Source organism: Acinonyx jubatus, chromosome A1, assembly GCF_027475565.1.
Source record: "Acinonyx jubatus isolate Ajub_Pintada_27869175 chromosome A1, VMU_Ajub_asm_v1.0, whole genome shotgun sequence".
NCBI classification, from domain to species: Eukaryota; Metazoa; Chordata; class Mammalia; order Carnivora; family Felidae; genus Acinonyx; species Acinonyx jubatus.
This window is the reverse complement of record NC_069380.1, coordinates 228,304,286-228,324,335: the sequence shown is the minus strand read 5'-3', so window position 1 is coordinate 228,324,335 and position 20,050 is coordinate 228,304,286. Positions and strand designations below refer to the sequence as shown.

The 20,050-nt window shown below is 47.1% G+C and overlaps 1 protein-coding gene and 1 pseudogene across 9 annotated transcripts in view; one reads left to right on the top strand and one right to left on the bottom strand.

Moving 5' to 3' along the window:
• ATPSCKMT (ATP synthase c subunit lysine N-methyltransferase) overlaps nucleotides 1-20,050 on the bottom strand; it is a 339,506-nt gene that overhangs the window by 197,029 nt on the left and 122,427 nt on the right. The window contains exon 5 of one of the 9 annotated variants that reach the window (XM_053202138.1): nucleotides 5,441-5,523. The exons of the other annotated variants lie outside the window; for them this stretch is intronic. Within the exon in view, the coding sequence (XP_053058113.1) occupies nucleotides 5,441-5,523 (83 nt within the window). The remainder of the gene's footprint in view (nucleotides 1-5,440; nucleotides 5,524-20,050) is intronic. 9 annotated transcript variants of the gene reach the window in all.
• On the top strand, nucleotides 3,468-4,312 carry LOC113603342 (60S ribosomal protein L5-like; annotated as a pseudogene).

The following is a 20,050-nucleotide window of genomic DNA, read 5'->3' as shown; positions in this document are numbered from 1 at the left end:
TGAGTCAACAGGTTCACGGCATGAAGAGATTCCTTGCTGGGAGAGTGTGGCCAGTTCCTTCGTCTCCTGGGAGCACTGTACGTACACTACAGGCTCCAACTGGAATGACTAAATTTCTTTCCTGTGAAGGGTCATTTCCAGCCTCAGGGAAGCACTGAGAATGATCTGGGTACCCCCAAGGAATCTACTTAACATCCACAGATCGAAAAACTAGGAAATCTGGATTCTGTCACTCAGCAGCCCCTAATGAAGTATGTGGCCTGGAGCATTGTGTCTCTGGCCTCCTCCTGGGCCATAGGATCTCCATCACCATTCTTAGGCATAATTCACATGAGGATCCACTAAAACGGGTTAAAGCATCAGCCAACCTCAGCACCATCTGAACAGCATTATTAATCTTTTGCCCTGTCCTCCTAAGATATTCCTCTGATCCTTATATTTTCTAGTACAAATGACAGGAGGCATCTTTATCTTATTTATAGCTCTAAATAAATTGGTATGAGCATCCACCAAACATACTTATTTTATTTCCCAAGAAATATACCCCCAGAAAATGTCAAGGAAATGATCTTTGAAAAATGCACATCCGAATGCAATATAAAATATTTAAGGGAATGACTGTGCTCTTGGTTTCCATTTTCTGTTAGATTATTCTACAGGCTCTTGTAAAAGTCAAGTCAGTGCTTTTAAAGGCGGAAAATGGCCACGAGTTAGGAAAAGCCTTCAAAGCCCCGGGGTTCTCCTTGATTTCGCTTTTACTTTCAGCATTTTGCCTTGAATGAACGACCTCAAATAACTGAGATATTCACAAATTGATGGACAGTACTTAGCAAAGTAAAACTCGGATAAAGATGGTAAGAACCAAGCCACTCACCGATGGCTTGAAAATTCACAGCCGCACTCGGTGCTTCCTGACAAGGTGTCTCTTGCTACCACTTCCAGTGCATTCTTCCCCTCCATCCGCCTTCCTAAAACCCTCTGCGGCAAATCACGTGGTCGACAAAAAGAATTCCAGAGAAGATTATTACTTAAATCTCACCATAAGTCCATTCAAATGAGTTGGCCGGGAAGCAAATACTCACCTAGGTTAACTCACTTAACCCTCCAACAACCCTGTGAGGTAAGTACCGTCTTATCCCTCTTCTGGGATCCAGGAACTGAAGCACAGACAAGTCAAATCAGTTGCTCAACACAGCGATGGAGTAGCCAAGCCAGAGTCTGACCTGCCTGGCCCCAGAGCCCGGGTGCTCAGCCACCATGACACAGTGCCCCAAAACCAATGCCGTCACCCCAAAGGTGCTCATACTGGTTTCATAAATGATGAGACGGATGAAAATTTTCAAGTAACTGAAGTTCATCAAAGTTATCTGTAAACCTCACTGGTAGAGAGTAGAAAGGTGAGGCTCATAACAAATGAGGACTTCCTCAGGATCCAGGGAGAGTGACCCAGGGAGGATGAGAGCCCCCAAGGGGACATGCCAAGACCAAGTTCCACGGTCCAGGCAGTGAAGGGAGCCCTGAAGGAGGCTCCCAGTGATCAGGGTAGCACCCTGTTCACAGCTCCTAGATGGCCAGTGTGGGGTAGGGCTCATCGAGGGGGGCACAGCCAAAGAGGGCAGGCTTGGACCACAGTTTTGGGCAGTTGTGAGATGACCTAAATCCAACCCTCATCTACCCTCCTGGAAAGACCCTGTCTAGAGACCTATGAAACTGAGGCTTCCACATCAAGACATTCTGCACCGACCTCTTATCATTGGGACCAAAAGTGTGTAATGAGGTCCAGCCGTCACCAGAGCGAGGACACTCCCAGCCAGCTCCTGAGGTCTGCTATGCTGGCCACAGCTTTCTCTGGCTGGACTGCCATTTGCTTTGGATCTGATCCAGTGGGTAGCAGAGATGTTCTGAGGTCACACACTGGGGTGAATATCTCTGCACCTACTAGCTACTGAGTTTGAGAAAGTTTAGAACTTCACGGAGCCTCAGCTCCCTTATCTGAAAGGTGGTGCTAATGAGACAGACAACCCCAATGGGTTATCATGAGGATTACGTAGGTAATGAACGTAAGACACGGGGGGCAGTGAAGTGCCCCCACATCAGCTGCTGCTCTCTGACTGTCACCTATAATGGCACAGGCTCCCTCACCCGATGTCATCTGTTGTCCATCTCTGTGTCAGAAGGTCACTTTTAAACACTCCAGATCTACCATGTGATGTGAAGTGAGCTGTCAGCACCCTTGTCAAAGGAGCAGAGCTCAGGGTAGACTGTGGTGTGCTATGCAGGGAGCCCAGACACCGGGGTGGTGACTGCAGAAACTTCTGTTGTCATCAAATAAGGCCTATGGAATACCAAAAATGGTGCCTGTAAGTGCAGTTAGTGACCTATTAATTATCATGATGGCTGCTAGACAGGAGCTCCCAATAGTGACATTAAAGGTATTTAAGATGCACGGATTGGCTAAAATATTTTTTAAAACATCCCCACCCCTTCAGGAAGAGGGTGCAAAAACTCATCGATGCCTGAACCCCTTCCCTTGGGGATGATGTGTGACAACAGCCCTAAACCATCCCCCATCATCGGGCCCTGGACTTGGGAGGATTATCTTTGTCTGATGCTGGTGACAGCATTTGCCTCCACAGCCTTGGCATTTGCCTCAAGACTCCTTCTGCCCAGCAGGAGTCAGAACCCCTAAGGGGCAGGAGCTAGGACTTCATTAAGCTCCTAGAACAGGTTAATGAACACGTTGGGGCCTGCTGGCAAATTAAGACTGTTTCAATAAATGCCTTGTGTGTGGCTGAAGCTGGTTTGAGGCTTTTTGAGGAGCAAAAAGTCAAGGCTCTCACCTACCTCCGACTTCTTTAGCTGCTACCCAAATCGACCAAGAAGAACCCAAGAGATGCACATAACCAAACTGGCTTAAGTCCATTGGGGCTGTGCCTGTGCCTGTAAGCTTCATGGGGGAACGATAAAGGGCAAGTGTCCTCAGCTCTGGAGAAGCCACTCGAGCTGACAGCTACCGCCACCCCCATGGAGTCACCAGGACAAACCCACCGAAGCCAGGAGGTCATGTTCAAGGTCGTACCACAGGGAGATGAACTGAACAAGAAAACAATTTCAACAAGGAACTCCTTCTCCCTGGTTGACCCTGCGCATTAAGCAGCCAACCTCAAGTAAGGGGCGAGGCGTGGACACCGCTCTCTGTGCCACAGGATGGGGTTTGTTCAAGTTGCCAAGAATAGGGGCGCCTGGGTGACTCAGTCAGTTAAGCGCCTGACTTTGGCTCAGGTCATCATCTCATGGTTCGTGGACTCAAGCCCCTGCGTCAGGCTCTGTGCTGACAGCTCAGAGCTTGGAGCCTGCTTTGGATTTTGTGTCTCTGTCTCTCTCTGCCACTCCGTTGCTCACACTCTGTCTCTCTTTAAAATAAATAAACATTAAAAAAATTTAAATAAAAAAAAATAAAGTTGTCTCACTTCAAGAGATACCAGGTGAAATTTAGAAGAAACGGGGGGGGGGGGGCGGGGGGACGGGTAAAAACCGATCACCATGCTTGGAAACACATGGTAATTCAGGGTAAAAATAGGTACAACACACGTAAATACAGGGTGATCGCTCGTGTGACCAACAGGGATATCGTTTGCCAGGTGGCTTATGCCCATGCAGAAGGAGACATGCTAGTCTGTGCAGCTCATGCTCATGAACTCCCAAAGCACGGTGTGAAGGCTGGCCTGACAGGTTATACTGCAGCATACTGTGTCCACCTGCCGCTGGCCAGCAGGCTTCTCACTAGGTTTGGCACGGATAAGACCTATGAAGGCCAAGTGGAGGGGACTGGAGATGAATACAACGTGAATGGCACTGATGGTCAAGCTGGTCCCTTCACCTGCTATTGGGATGTAGGGCTTGCCAGAACTGCCCCTGCAGATAAAGTTCTGGAGCTGTGGGTGGAGGCCTGTTGGTCCCTCACAGCACCCAACGATTCCCCCCGTCACGACTGGAAAAGCGAGGGGTTCAATGTAGAAGGACATCGGAAGCACGCCACGGGTCAGAACGCTGCAGGCTCTGTGTGTGGCCTCATGGAAGAAGACGAAGCTGCTTCCAGAAACAATTCCCCCAGTGCACAAAGAACCGTGGGCTCCAGACACGGCAGGGGAGACGCACGAGAGAGCTCGCACCGCTGTACAAGAGAAGGCTATGAGAAGAAGCCCAAGAAAGAGGTTAAAAAGATGAGGTGGAGCCATCCCAAAATACCTCCTGCCCCGAAGAACGATCAGGTAATTCAGAAGTACCCAGGCTTCCTTACACCTCCGAGTAGGCTGCTAAGAGCTGATAAACCAAGCCGCAATTCCCTATGAAGATTTTTCAGATACAGACAATAATAAACTCATTCATCAAGCTGAGAGAGAGAGAGAGAGAGAGAGAGAGAGAGAGAGAGAGAGAGGCTGTTTTCCTCTCCCCCCAAGATGAGTATAGTCCAAACTCCCCATCAGAAGCGAAAGGACTCTCAGAATTCTGGGTCCCTAAACTGGGGAAGCAGAAGAGCAAGCAGTCATCAAAATCCAGCCTCGGGACTTCCTGCTCCTTAAGGGTGTTTGCCGAAGCCAAGTTCCCTGGGCAGCCCCTTGGTATCCAAGAATCGCCCTTAGGCTCCATCCCGACCCGCGTTCATTATACTGGGAAGTGTGTAGATGAAGCACAGCGTTTCACGGAAAAGGTGAGTGGCACGTGGAAGCACAGGAAGGGTCCCGGACAGTCAGCCAGTGCATGTCCCCCCCGAAGAACGTCGACCCGAGAAAACAGCGCACTGTCTGCCAGAACCTCAAGTTTTGGAGCTCACGGGAGACACACACTGGTTTTCCGCTCAGCTTCTACACAGCTCCCAGCACCGCCCCCCGGGCTCCGACCAGTCAACAGGCTCCGAAGCCCGCGCCACGGAAGACACAAGTGAGGACGTCGCGGACACGCGTGCAGATGTACAAATCCCAGATCATGACCGGGGGTAGAGAGCTGAATACGGGTATCAGTCAATCCCGGGGAACACGTACATTCAGGTCACTCTGGAAAAGACCTTCGAAGAGAAGGGGTCAGCTGCAGCCCAGCGATACCACACAAGGAAACCCAGACTCTCTGGCGTGGGCTCACATCATAAAGGTTTTCTTGCTCAAGGGGGTCAGAGCTGCTCCACCATCGTGGGGCTACGTATGCCATCCAGAGTGTGTCCGGCAAGGTGGCCACAGCCAGGGAAGAGAGGACACGTGGGATAGTTTAATTGCTTCTCCCCACCCCTCCTGCCAGCGCTGCGGCCCGGTCTCCCTGCAGGGAAGTCTGGGTAAGTGGGGGGCAGTCTCTGCTCTGGGAGGTAAGCCCTCTGTATGTGCTGTGTGTACGGGACTGGTCACGAAGCCTGGGTCCCCATCCTCCTCTCTGCTCCCCACTTACACACCTGAATTCCCACAGAGGTGCCCGCTGGGGAGGATGATAGACATTCTGGAATTCATGATACTTCTTCTGGACTCTGCATGATGCCTGGAAGGGATGAAATGTTGTTTTGTCATCAATGCCACTTCAAGGCATTGGCATGTGATAGAAGCAATTCTAAAAATCCCCAAATCGTGCCTGACCAAGGTCAGGGTCCAGGAGATACAGATGGGTAAGGAAATCCACAACCAGGTAGAAGGAGAACAGAAAATGAATATGAGCAAAGGACAAAAGAACAATGCACATGAGCCTAAGTCCGGGTCAAGACAGTTAATGACCTGCTAGCCCCACGGGGGTCACAGACGCCAGAGGCTGTGCGAGTGCAGGGCTGGGGGGTGAGCTGGTTGAAGAAGCAACCCAAGGGGCTGGAGGAACAGGGGAGGGGGGGATACCTGAGCAGAGGCCCTGAGCATCACCAAGAGGATGGGATGCAGGGAGAGGGGGGCATCACTCGTGCCTCCACTGGAATCCAAGGACCTCAAATCATTGAGGTTCGGTTCTAGGACCTCAAATCCAAGGACCTCAAATCATTGAGTTCGGTTCTAACTTCTCTGACCCCCCACACACCAAACCCTGCCACACAGACCCACACAGCCCCACCCTCGTGCCTGCCCACACCTCCCTGTCTGAACTGGCCTCCAGTGTTTCCCCAAAAGGGAAGAAAGAATCTGTCAGAACCCTTCCTCTGTGCTGGTCATTCCTGGTCCAATGCTGGTCCCGTTCTGGTGTCAGCCACCCCCCGGCATAAGAGCGGGGTTTGTCTTTTTATTTCTTTAATTGCCTAGAGTATGAGTCTTCAACTTGATCTTTCATCGGAGTTCTTTCTCTCCATCTGAGATCCTGAATTTCTCTTAAACCACCTCAAGAAAGTGGCCTGCAATCCCGCTCTGCCCGCCTAACTTTAGATATCGGATAAAACCTTGATTCTCAGCAAGAGAACATTTATCCCAACAGGTCACGGTTTGAAAAAGGTTAAAGCAATTGAAGGAAGCCTTTTCCCTGATATCAAAGCCACAGACTTAGGTGATTTTTTTAGGCCAAAAGAAACCCACCATAAAAAAAAGAAAAAAGAAAAAATCGGCATTCCCTAAAAAGAAAGCAGCCCTGCTTCTTTTTCTTAGCCCAGAAAATTACTAGTTCACAAGGTGAATCTCCCCGTGAATGAACGCAATACGGATGGGGAAATAAATCATTTGACTGTCTACATTTTTTTCTTTGTGACAGTCATCTTGTTGAAAAAGGCCTTTTGTGTGTGTGTGTGTGCTAATGGAAGTGTCTTGCTAGGTGAGACTTACTCTCTAAAATGTATAGAAAGTTTTATCTTTTCAACGCATTTTATTCCCTCTCGCTAATAATTTTCTGCAGAAGTGCCCCAAATTAGGTTACAGGTATAAACATCTGCACGTCAGAGGTGTGGAGGAGGTCTGAAAACCCTCACCGAGGTCACCTTCAAATGACCTTGACAGCGGCTTCGACTCTGCTTCAGGCACGATCCCAAACGACTCGATGAACCATCATCCTTCCAGGCGTGGGTCACCCCTTAACGACGACATGTCCCAGATTTTCCTGTTTCTTCCCACCCAGACTGAATGTCCCAGCAAGCTGTCCTACCTCTTTATTTGGGAGATATGCCCACCAGAGCTACAGCCGGGTGGGCTATCAATCAGAAAGCTTTCATACGACACCATCCCGCGGTCATTCTGGTGGGTGGGTGAGCACCGGTGCTGTGGCGGTTGTTGAACATCGTGAACTCACCCCTGGCAGCAAGAGTCGGCCGTGGGAGAGCACAGAGCATTCCTTTCTCCGCCCCCAGATCAGTCGCCCCTGGTCTCCCCAACAGCACCCTCCTCTGGTTTTGCTTCCACTCTTCTGGTCCCCCTTCAGAAGCCTTTGCAAGCGCCTCACCTTCCACCTGTCCTTAAATGTTGCCATTTCTTTTTTTTTTTTTTAGTTTATTTTGAGAGAGAGAGAGAGAACGAGCAGGGAAGGGGCAGAGAGAGAGGGAGACACAGAATCCGAAGCAGGTTCCAGGCTCTGAGCTGTCAGCACAGAGCCCGACGCGGGGCTCGAACCCACAAACTGGGAGATCGTGACCTGAGCCGAAACTGCTCAACCGACTGAGCCACCCAGGCGCCCCTAAATGTTGCCATTTCTAAGAGCACTTTTCTCCTGTTCTCACTCTACAGTCTCATCAACCATACGATTCTCAGATGATTACCTCCGGCCCAGAGCTCTCAGAACTAACTGGCACATCTAATGGAATACCTCTCTAAAAGCTCAAACTCCGTGTATCCAAAACTGAACTCAGTATCATTCCACGTTGGAACTCACATGATTCCAACTACTACCAAAGGAGTGTGCACCCTTTCCGGTGCACCCTAGAAATGGCACCCCAAAACACCCACTTGTCTCAAGCAAACATGCCGATGCCTTCCTTGATTACCTTCTCTCGCTTTCTACTAAGTGCCCTTTCTCTTCCCTCCTCAGCAGCCGTCAAGTCTGTCTGCTTTTGCCATGCCTACCCTATGAGCCCACACCCTGTCTTGCTCCGCACCAGCCTTGATGGCGCCCTTGCCCTCCTCTCCTCTCATCTCCGCACTGCAGTGGAGAGCGAAGTTTCCAGAACTGAAATCTGATCCTGACACCCCGCTGCCTTAAAACTTTAAAAGACAAATATTTTCTACTGTCTCTAGGACGAAACCCGAATTCTTGGCCTGACTCAAGGTGCCCCCAGACGCAGGCTCTGCCTCCTCTCGAGCCTCACTTCTCTGTTCTTCTCTTTGTACGTACCACCCTCTCCCTCACCTCCCAGCTTGTACGTAAGTTGCTCTGTGGGCTTCAAACAGTGCCCCTCTCCCTGCCCTCCATACCCACTCCCATCTCATTTGTGTGGCCAGCTCCCTCCAAGTTGTATCTTATTTATTTATTTTTAAATTTTTTTTATTAAGTTTATTTATTTTTGACAGAGACAGAGTGCAAGCATGAGCTGGGGAGGGGCAGAGAGAGAGGGAGACACAGAATCCGAAGCAGGCTCCAGGTTCCGAGCTGTCAGCACAGAGCCCGATGCGGGGCTCCAACTCACAAACCATGAGATCATGACCTGGGCCGAAGTCGGATGCTTAACCGACTGAGCCACCCAGGCGCCCCTCCAAGTTGTATTTTAAAGCCTATTTCCCTTTGGCAGGATTTTCCTGACCTTCTAAGGAAGACGAAGATGTGTCCTCTTGGCACCCTGCACCCACCCACATAATCATTGCACTTTATTTTGATTTTTTGTCTAAATTTTCCTTTTTCCCATGAACCTGTAAGACCCATGTCCATAGAACTACTCTGATGGTTCCCTCCCACAGCCTCAAGACAAAACAGACATCGGAGAATGGCAGGCACTAGACAAACATTCAACGATTATGAGAATGAATGAATCGAAAAGTAAATTAAATCTCACTCGCTCCATAAAGCCCAACCTTGGTGCTCCAGCCTACACCAGGGTTTCTCCAACTTGGTGCTGTTGATATCGTAAGCCAGACAATTCTTTGTTACGGAGGGCTTTGCTGTGCATTGTAGGATGTCTAACAGCATCCTTAAACAGCCGTAGCACCCCTACGCACTTGTGACAATCACTAATGTCCCCAGACACTGAAGCATGAGATCTGAGAACCACGCTGGCCTCTCTCCCTTCTCGAAGCACCTTCGCTGCCACTTGTTAATTGTTCTTTGTCTGGGTCATGTGTATTAGTCTTGCCACCCCAGAGCACTAAAAACTTTTTGGGAGCAGGGCCCTGTCCTCTGCCGTCCCTGCAGCACCTTACCCAGGACTTCATGTAACACACGGAATTGGCCTATGTATCCATCAGTGGAAAGAAGTAGAAAGCCAAGACCATCATTCTTATTAGCAGGTGGGATTCTAACACTCCATCCTAACATTGTCCTGCCTGCCCGAACATTTCAACATTGGCAAATTCAGCTTTCTCAGAAAGCCTTTACTGAGCTCTCAATCGTATATGGCGCTTACGATGGTTAATTCCACGCGTCAGCTTGAATGAGCTGCAGGGTATCCAGACATCATTCTGGATGTGTCCGTGAGGGTGTCACTGGATGAAATTAACATCTGATATAGTAGGACTGACCAAAGAAAATTGCCCTTGTTTCTGTGAAGGGGTCTCATCCAATCAGTGGAAGGCCTGAAGGGAACAGAAAGGCTGACCCTCCTCAAAGAAGGGAAACTTTTCCTGCTTGACTACTTTCAAGCTAAGATATCAGTCTAAAATATGCTCTCTCTTTGGGTCTCAAACATGCCAGGCTAGGACCACACCACAGGTCTCCTGGGACCCCAGCTTGCCGGCTGCAGATCTAGGAACTCATCAGCCTCCATAATCTCAGGAGCCAATTTCTTATGATAAACCTCTTCAGGTAGATAGATAGATAAGTAGATAGATAGATAATCTCCTATTATTGGTTCTGGTTCTCCGAAGAACCCTGACAGTGTGGCTTTACAACTCTGTAAAGAAGGTTTAAAACGTTTAAGAACTAATAATCTCCCCATCTGGAATTCATTAAATGCTCATCTTCTAAAAATTTAACAAAGTCAACTGGGCCATGGATGGCTTGCTATGGGTTCAGCGGTCACCCCCTTGAAATGCTACTTTCTCTGGATAACACAGCCCTACATACCTTCTGGCACATTCAGCATGTAATCAGAGAAAATGGAGCCAACTTGCCCTTGACCTGTTATTAATGATGACATTTGATTTCCCTTAAACGAACCTAGATGCCGCCATTGCTCTTTAAATAAATAATGATGATAATTAATAGCCAAAAACTCGATGGTTAAAAATTAACCATTTACTTTAAATATTTAGCAAATGTTTATGTACTAAATTTGAGTTCAGCATTGTAGCAGCCCTGCTTAAAAAGAACCCCCAAAGCCACTTCCTATGATTAGAAAGGTATCTCAATTAACACATGGACATGTAGCAAAAACAGGTAATAAAACAAAATATTGGGGGGCATCTTTCCCTTGCTATGTGCCCATGCTCAAATACACAATAAACAGTTTAAACCAAAGCCTTGTTTATGAGTCCAGCCACACGATGTGGTGGGCCGAACACTCCCCAACATTGTAACCCCGTGTTCTGAGCCCAGTTCTGCCAACAGTTAGCCTGTGAGCATGGGGAGAACTTCCCTATACATCTCTCTGGCCCTCAGTTTATTCCTCTTCAAAGTGAAAAGAAAGAGAGACTCCACATGATGCCCAAGGTCCCTACAGGAGCTAAAATTCCACAGTTCTGAGTGTAACCTTAGGACATGATTTTTTAATCCCAAAATAATTGTTCTACTTCTTTAATTGACAAGTGACAAGAGTAAAATTGGCAAAACACCATTTACACTGGCCTGGGATGAAATGGCACAAGACAGAAATACATGATTTGGGCATTGGGATAATTTTTCTGTACCCAGAAGTAAGCAATGGCGGGTTTATGTGGAAATATTTATGTAGCAGTGAGCTCCCGATTAACTCGCTTAAAAGAAAACGTGGACATTCAGGGATTAAAAGGGGCAATAGAGGGGCACCCGGGTGGCTCAGTCGGTTGAGCGCATGATCTTGAGGTTCGTGAGTTCGAGCCCCACAGCAGGCTGGCTGCTTTCAGGGAGCCTGTTTGGGATCCTCTGTCCCCCTCTCCCTCGCTCTCTCTGCCCCTCTCCCTCTTGCATTCTTCCCCGCCCCCCTGCTCAAAAATAATAAAATAAACGTTAAAAAAGGGGAGCAATAAAGGGAAGAGAAGACTTCAATACAGATGGAATCAATGGCAGTAAGAGCCAGAGAAAATGCCCCCAGAAGGGACACGGGACAGTCTTCTCTCTGATAACGTCATTCAGATTCAGGTCACTCTGGTAAAAGTTCTCTTCATGGACTCCCTTCCGTTCCCACCTCTTTCCAATGAACGTGGCAGGTAACCACACAGGCTTCGGCTGCACGTTGAAGCTAAAAGTGGAAAACCCGCTAATGAGCCAATAAACGGCCCAACGACACATTTCTAGAGCCGCTAAGGCTGCCACATCAAGCAGCACTCATTTACAGGCAACAGAAACCACTCGAGCTATTTTAAGCAGAACACGACTTCATACAGGGAACTAGGTTCCTATAAAGTCGTCAGAAGGGTTGGAAGGTGGAGCTGGGCCATCAGGAATAAGGCTCACAACGAGATGCCCAACTGGCCCCTATGAGAGCCCCTACCTCTGCCGCAGATGGAGATGGGGCTGAAGGTCTGCCCTGGGACACCTCACCTCGCCACGGGGAGCTTTTGTCCCCTCTTGCTCGGAGCAAGGGGCACAGGCTGCCACACTGAGGTCCCCCACCTTCAGAACAAGTGACGCCAGAACAGTGAGCCAGCTGCCAGCACCACCGTGAAGTTGCCACCCCTGTGAGGCCAGGAAAGCACCAGAAACACCCCTGCAGCAAACCCCATCACATGACCCTCCCCGACAGCAGCAACACGAAAGCAGCAGCAGGAGGGGCCCTCTGCATGGGCACCTTGCGCCTCCCAAGCCTCAGTGAGCAGGCTCTGAGGGGGAGAACCCAACTCATGTTCACAGCCAGAGCTTGTAGGGAGGCTGGGGATGTGGTCTTCAGCCTTCTAGGCTGCAGTCCTGGAAGGTGCATTCCAGAAGGAAGCCGGAAGAGACAGTGGGGGCCAGTCCACCGTATCCACCACAGCTTGGATGGAAGGCACTTGAAAATCCTCGCCGGGATCCTAGAGACAGTCATGAAGCATGCCGTCTAACAAATCACAGCCGAAAGATAACACGTGACTTCTCCAACCGACTTCTTAACGCACTTTTATCTAGAGGAAGACACAACGATCTGGAGATGGAGATTTTACAGATCTGTATAGACTACAAAGTCCTGGGTACTACATAGTACCTGCAAATTCTTTTGGTTGTCTGTAAGAGAAAGAGGTAACAAAATACAGCAAAGTCTGTGGCTTCACTCATCTGCTTACGTATTTACCAGGCTCCTACTCAGTGGCAGGCACTGGAGAAGCCACGAAGATTCCAAGGCAGAGGGAAGCAGTCATGTGAGGTCACCAGCTTTAGCACGGAGCAAGCGCCAGTCTGATTCCCATCTCTGCTGCTTAGTGGCTGTGTGGTCTTGTGCGAGTTCCTTGGCTTTTCCATGACCCTCTTTATCCACTTTTCAAATGGGAATAATAACACTCACCTAAAAAGGCTGCCGTGAGTATTAAATGAGATAATATAAATCCGCCCTCAGTCAGCACCCCCCAAAGAAACATAAGTAATAGGGTGTGGGCTGGGGGGAGCAAATGTTTTATTTCAAGGAATTGGCTCACATAATTATGGGAGCTGCTAAGTCCAAAATCTGCAGGGTGGGCTGACAGGCCTTCTCTGGAGCCTGACTGTATGAGGCCCACCTGCATTATGGAAGTCATGGAACATCGCTTGCTTTACACAAGGCCTCCTGATTTAAATGTTCCTCTCATCTAAAAAGTACCTTCACAGCAACATCCAGCCGTGTTTGATCAAATACCTGGGTACCAAGGCCCAGTCAAGTGGACACATAAAATCAGCCATCACAGCCCACTAAGAACATTTGCTGAGTGAGAGCTGTTACTATTACACAGCTTACATCTGGGGTAAAGACACACAACGACAAAACAGTGTGGTAGGTTCCGTGGAACAGATGTTCGGGACACCAGGAGCGCAGACAATGGGTGTATGCGCAAAGCAAGGATGCAAAGGGGTATCTGAGATGGAATAAAGAATGCTGGAGTTACAGGCTCCTGGACGAGAACACTGTTTGGACACAAGAGAGATCAGAAGGATCCAGTTAACCCTCACCAGGCCTGAGCACAGTCGGGTCTCGTGAGAACACCTCCCTTGGATCAGGAGGGTCCCCTGGCTGGTTGAGGTGAAGGTGTGCATGCAAGGAAGCTAAAGGTGTCAGAGATAAGGATGGGTGGTCAGAGTCATTATCAAGAGGGGGCGAGGTCATGGTCAGGAAAATGGGCTAAGCATTTAGCCCAGGGGAAAGAACAGAAACCAGATCGAAAGCTCCTCTACCTGGAGAGGGTAGGGTCAGAAACAGAAGAGAATAAGGAGTGAAGACAGGATAAGAAAGCAGCTCAGAACTCAAGCTGCCAAGGGCAAACTTGTGCCACAACACCATCACCCATCACCCCCACTACATGCATTCATATCTATGGTGAGCTTACTGGAGTAGCCGGTGGCAACATAAATACCATGTAGAAATGGACAAGCAGAACCACAGGCCACTAGAACCAAATGTTGATGATGGGCCATGGTTGGTACAAAAGAACTTTGACTGGTAAAAGAACTCATTTCTCCAACACAACATGGAGGCCCACAGTCCAGGAGTCAACAACATTGTCATTGCTGTCCTGAGATGCCCTGTATAAAAAAGCCACCCCTCCCAGGGGCCTCAACCCCAAACATCTGAGTGTCACAGATGTCCTTATCACTGGACATTTCCACCAGCCTGGTCTAGCCTCAATAAAATTAAGGTGCACTTTTAAGTTACAATTTCCAAATGTCTTCTTAGGTACAAATGGAGTGCTCACCTCAGGTAAGATCCCGTGTGCCCAGGATCTTTTGGTGCCAAAGATTTGACCCAAATCCCCAAAGACATTCCTCTTTGAGGAGATTCTCATGGGATTTGAGTGAGTGAAAAACACCTGACAACAAATGGAGACTTGACCGTATCAGTACCTCCATCACTGACAGCAAGAGACACAGAGAGAGGCAGACAGGATTCATCTTGAATGGCATGGAGCAAAGACAGTGCACAGCCTCAAGTTTCTCCTCGAGAAACATGTGCTAAAAGCCTGTAAAGGGGTGGGGAGGGAAGAGTGACAAGTAGCCAAAATTCTTTGAGTTTGTTTTTCAAAATGGATAAAATTCCCAATGAGCATTGATGTTAGACAAGACCCAGGTTAGTTACACCCCAAAAGAGGCTAACGCCGCCTAGTTTCTTTGAAGTCTCCTACATTTTTTATCCTCCTGCAAATTTTAGGTGGTATGTGAATAGTTGAAAGCTGTTTCTGTCTTTTCTCTCTTAACTTCCAATTATACCCCCCGCAGCATCAAATGGAGAGGGAATTATAATCAATTTCTTAAGTAAATTCATGTAAAATAAATTTAGACTCAAAGGATCTGAACAACAAAGCCATTTCATTCAACCAGGAAATCAGATTTTGACAGCCAAGGCTTTTGAAAAAATTGAATCCATTTTCCAGAGAATTTATTCAAGTGCTCACTGCCACCAGGCACCATAACAGAACTATAACCAACCCACTGTTCCCCTGTGGGTCACATTTGTCATTTGAGAACACACTAGATGGATGGGTAAGAAGGGATTTTTTCCTAGACTGACCACCAAGGAGCTGTAGGCCCTGAAGAAGTCACTTCACCTCTAAGCCTTTGCTTCAGTACTTGTAAAGTGGGGTGTGGTAGTTGATATATTAATGGCCCGATTCTTTACCCCTCTTGTATCCCCACCTGTTGCCAAATAACTTGGTAATCCTCTCCAATGCTGACTCTAGACTCAGCTATGTGACTCTGGTCAACAGAATACAGCAGAAATAAGAGTTCGTTGGTTCTGGGCCTATGCCAAGAGACCTTGAACACTTCCACTTGTTTTCTTAAGCTTCTGCCATCACCAAGGGAAGAGCATGCCTGAGCAAGCCCCGTGAAGAGGATGAGGGACAAGTGGAGCACAGCCAAATGTCCCAACCAAGTTTCTCTAGCCAAGTCAAAGCCACTCCCAGTCCCCAGGAGCATATGCTACTGAGATGAGCAAAGCCACCTAGCTGAGCCACCCATGAGAATAAATAACTCAGAGTGGATTGTTATACAGCAAAAGCTAACCAGTACACGGACAATACCACCTGCCCCACCTGCCTTATTACCTTATTAGCATGTTAGCAAAATCAACTGAAATCATGTCTACAAAAGCACTTGAAAGACTGTAAAGTTGCCTTCCAACATGGGTAGAGCCATGGGCTGTACAACCCATTATGGTCTCTTCACGCATCTTGGGGTGGTCTATCCAGGTGGATCTTCCATTCTGAACCTGGTTTTCATAACGTGATGACCCAATTCCTATACCATGCCTCAAACCAACAAAAAGTGGGTGATCTGAAAACTCCCTATCAGCCCATAAAGAACCACATACCCTAAAATCATTCAACCACTTCAAACCATTGCTTAAGGTTCTTTGGTGAACTTTGTATTATCAAAGTTCCCATCCACCTCAAATAGAAAGCTTCCCAAAATACATTTCTATTTTAGCAAATTATGATCAATAGGTGAGACTTGAATAGCTTGGTATTTTTCTGCCCTTGTATGAATCACTATACAGAAGTGCAAATTAAACCAAATGATTCAGGTTTATACCAGGTGATAAATTGGATCCCATATTAGCCTGCTTGGGCTGTCATGACAAAATGCCATATAATAGGTGGCTTAAACAATAGAAACTTATTTTCTCACAATTCCAGAAGCTAGAAGTCCAAGAATAAGGTACCCTGAGGGCTGGTTTCTAGTGAGACCTTTATTCCTGGCTTATATATGGCACCTTCTCACTGTGCCCCCACACAGTCTCTTCTCTGTGCATGCCTGGAGACTGAGACTGCTTCTCGTCCTCTTATAAGAACACCAGCCCTATAGATTAGGGCCTCACCCTTACAACCTCATTTAACCTTACCTGCCTCCTCCAAAGCCCCATCGGGGATCAGGGCTTTAACATATGAACTGGAAGAGCAGGGAGGGGAATCACAATTTAATCCAAAACAGCTCCCAGAGAAGGACTCGGGCAATACAAGTGTAGACTAGCAAATCCGTATCTTCCTGCCATAGACGAGGCACGTCACTCTCTTATTTGAATGAATTTTTTAAAACATGCATTTATTTACCAAACACATACGAGTGTCCCTCTGTGCTGAGCCCTGTGCAGGGTCTAGGGATGCAATGGTGGGCAAATCAGACATGGTCCCACCCTCTCAGAGCTTACATTCTGGTGGAATGGGACTACTCACCACTCAAGTACTGAATGAGGAAGGAGGGGCGGAACTTATGCAACAAATACAGAACACGTTCATTTCCCTCCGTTATGCCATTTCACATGTTCCTCCCAAATTACTCACCAAAATAGCTACCCCAGTCTACCTTCTCATGAGCAGGACACAGAGTTCCCCACATTCAAGTCAATACTTGATATTTTCCAACTTCATAGTTTGTGACAGTTGCATGGATATGTTGGTTTAATTTGCATATCTCTGATTGCTAATGAGATTGAGCATCTCTCCATATGCTTCTAAACATTAGCTTTCCCCTCTGTGAACTCCTTATTTATTCCCTTTGCCCATATTTCTAGTGGTTGCCTGCCTTTTTCTTGTTGATTTACAGTTGCTCCTTTTATACTCGAAAAACTAATGACTCCTTGACCATGTGTCTTACAAATACTGCCTCCCTGTCTACTAAGGGTGGCTATGGTGCTGGAGTAGATACTTTTTGCCCCTCCCTGAGGGAGGATTACACATGCCTGACCCACTGATAACAAGCTTGGCCACATGACTTTTTGGCCAATAAAACGTGAGCAGAAGTGACATGTAACCTTTTCAAGCAAAAGTTGAAACCACCATGTACTTTACTCTCAGAGAGGGGCCACCATTTTGGCCTGGATTCTGGAATGAAGGAAAACCCATGGAGCAGACCCACAGCCAGCCCACAGCGATCTCAGTAGAAATAAACCTTTGTTACTGTAAGCCACAAGTTTGGTTGTTTGATTTGTTTCGTGTTGGTCGTCATGGTCAAAGAGCTGAACGATTCAAAGACTAACACCAGCAGTGAGGTGCTCCCATAATAATACACAAAATATGTGCCTGGGTCTTATCTTAGGGCAGAGTGACAGGTGGTGAGAAAACTGACAGTAAAGGCTTTTTATGCAGTGGTGACATGTTTGATAAAACGATCACCTGTGATAACCTAGAAGGCTGAGAGTGCAACTAATGAATTTGTGGTTTTAGCAAAATGGGAAAGCAGAATATTGGTAACACTGGATATTTGCTAATGGCTGTTCTTGACAAGGCACCATAAGAAAGAAATAAGCTCATAGGAGAAATGGCCATTTTACAAGCAGGATTGAAAGAGCATTTGGAGAGGCCATAAATTCCAGGATTTGCAGGTTAGAAAATGGAACTGTTTCTCATCTCCAACTGGTAAGAGATAAAAGTGAGAAGGCCTTGAGCTACAAAGCCCAGTTAAGACTCATCCCTGGGGCAAAGATGAAACCAAGTAGCCTGGTCAGCCCACTGTTAACTCTAATGGGGCACAAATAGAGGAGGTCAAGCGTGTAGTGAATGAACTCTTCACCCACCAGAGAAAGAAGTCATACGTGATGCCTAAAACTAATACTTCCATCAATAGCAACATAATCACATTATTTAGAAATAGAAAGGTGGGAGCACCTCAGGGGCCCAGTCAGTTAAGCATCTGACTCTTGATTTCACTTCACGTCATGATCTCATGGTCAAGAGATAGAGCCCCACGTCAGGCTCCACACTTAGCATAGAGCCTGCTTGAGATTCTCTCTCTCCCTCTCCCTTTGCCCCTCCCCTGCTCACACTCTCTCTCTCTCTCCCTCCCTCTCTCTCTCAAAATAAATAAATAAACATTTCTTTAAAAAGAAATATAAAGGTGTAACTGTTTTCTATTGCTGTGTAACAAATGCCACAAACTTAGTTGCTCAAAACCACACATACTTACTATCTCCTAACTTCCCTGGGTCAGGAGTCTTGGCACGGGTTAGCTGGGTCCTCTGCTCAGGGTCACATCAGACTAAACCAAGGTGTCAGCCAGGACTGTGATTTCCATCTCAAGCTTGGAATTTTCTCCCAAACTCACTGGCTGTTGTCAGAATTCAGTTTATTTATGGTCGTTGGACCGAGACCCTCAGCTCCCGAAACTATCCACTGTAGATTTCAGATTGACTCATCTCACACACACACACACACACACACACACACACACACACACACAATGTGAGGACATGATATGATAATGAGCTTGACTGTAGTAATCATTTCACTGTGTATATGTAGATCAAATCATATTGGATACCTTAAATACACACAAAGATATACAGACAGAAAGCAAAGCAGTATGATTAAAATACAAAACACGGGAAGGTTTATCATTGGACAAAGAGTGTTCGTTGATACTGATAAAAGGCAAAATTCACAAAGAACATGTTAGTATCTGCTACACAGCCAACCATGCCAGGGCTTAGGAGCCTAAAGCAATGACCATTTCTTTAGCTCACTAGCCTGTGGGTCGGCAACTTGGGTTGGGCTCAGCTGGACATCTCTCATGATGGTCTCAGCTGAGCTCACTCCTGATTTGTGATCAGCCGTGGGGGTCTGCAACCAGGGTCAGCAGACTGTCGGCAGGATGACAGGGGCGACAGTGGAAATAGAGCCACGTGTATCTCCTCATGGCGTGAGTTCCCTGAGCAGCAGCAGAACTGGCCAGAGCGAGCAGGTACTGTTCAGGCCATGCTTCCATCGCCCATGGATATTTGTGAGCAACTCAGCACCAAAATAAGCCAGACCAGAGCTGTCAGAAATGTAAGAAACAAGAAACCCAGCCATAGCTTTATCTTCAGCTCTCAATCCTTATCTGGATATAAAGCAAATAAAGAATTGGGATTCAAGTAATATAACGAATAAAGTCAGTATCACATTTTGTTTTCTATAGAAAGTATGCATTTTTTTTCAATGTCTTTCGAACATTTACAAAACTGATCACACTTTTAGGCCATAAAAGAACATCTCAGTAAGAAAGAAAAGAAAAGAAAAGAAAAGAAAAGAAAAGAAAAGAAAAGAAAAGAAAAGAAAAGAAAAGAAAAGAAAAGAAAGGAAAGGAAAGGAAAGGAAAGGAAAGGAAAGGAAAGGAAAGGAAAGGAAAGGAAAGGAAAGGAAAGGAAAAAAGAAAGGAAAGGAAAGGAAAAAGAAAAGAAAAGAAAAAAGAAAGGAAGAAAGGAAAGAAGGAAGGAAGGAAGAAAGGAAGGAAGGAAGGAAGGAAGGAAGGAAGGAAGGTAGGAAAGAAAGAAAGAAAGAAAGAAAGAAGAAAGAAGGAAGGAAGGAAGGAAGGAAGGAAAGGAAGGAAGGAAGGAAGGAAGGAAGGAAGGAAGGAAGGAAGGAAGAAAGGGAAGGAAAGAGAGAAAGAAGGAAGGAAAGAAGGATAGAAAGAAAGAAAAGAAATTATATAGGCAATATCTTCTGGCCAAACACAATAAAACTAAAATTGAAAGAAACTACAAACAAGAAAATTCAGAGGCGCCTGGGTGGCTCAGTTGGTTGAGCATCCAACTCTTGATTTCGGCTCAGGTCATAATCCCAGGGTTGTGGGACTGAGCCCGGCATTGGGCTCTGCACTGAGTGTGGAGCCTGCTTAAGACTCTCTCCGTCTCTCTCTCTCCCTCTGCCCATCTACCCTACTCCTGCTCTCTCTCACTCTCTCTCATGGTCTCTCTCGCTCT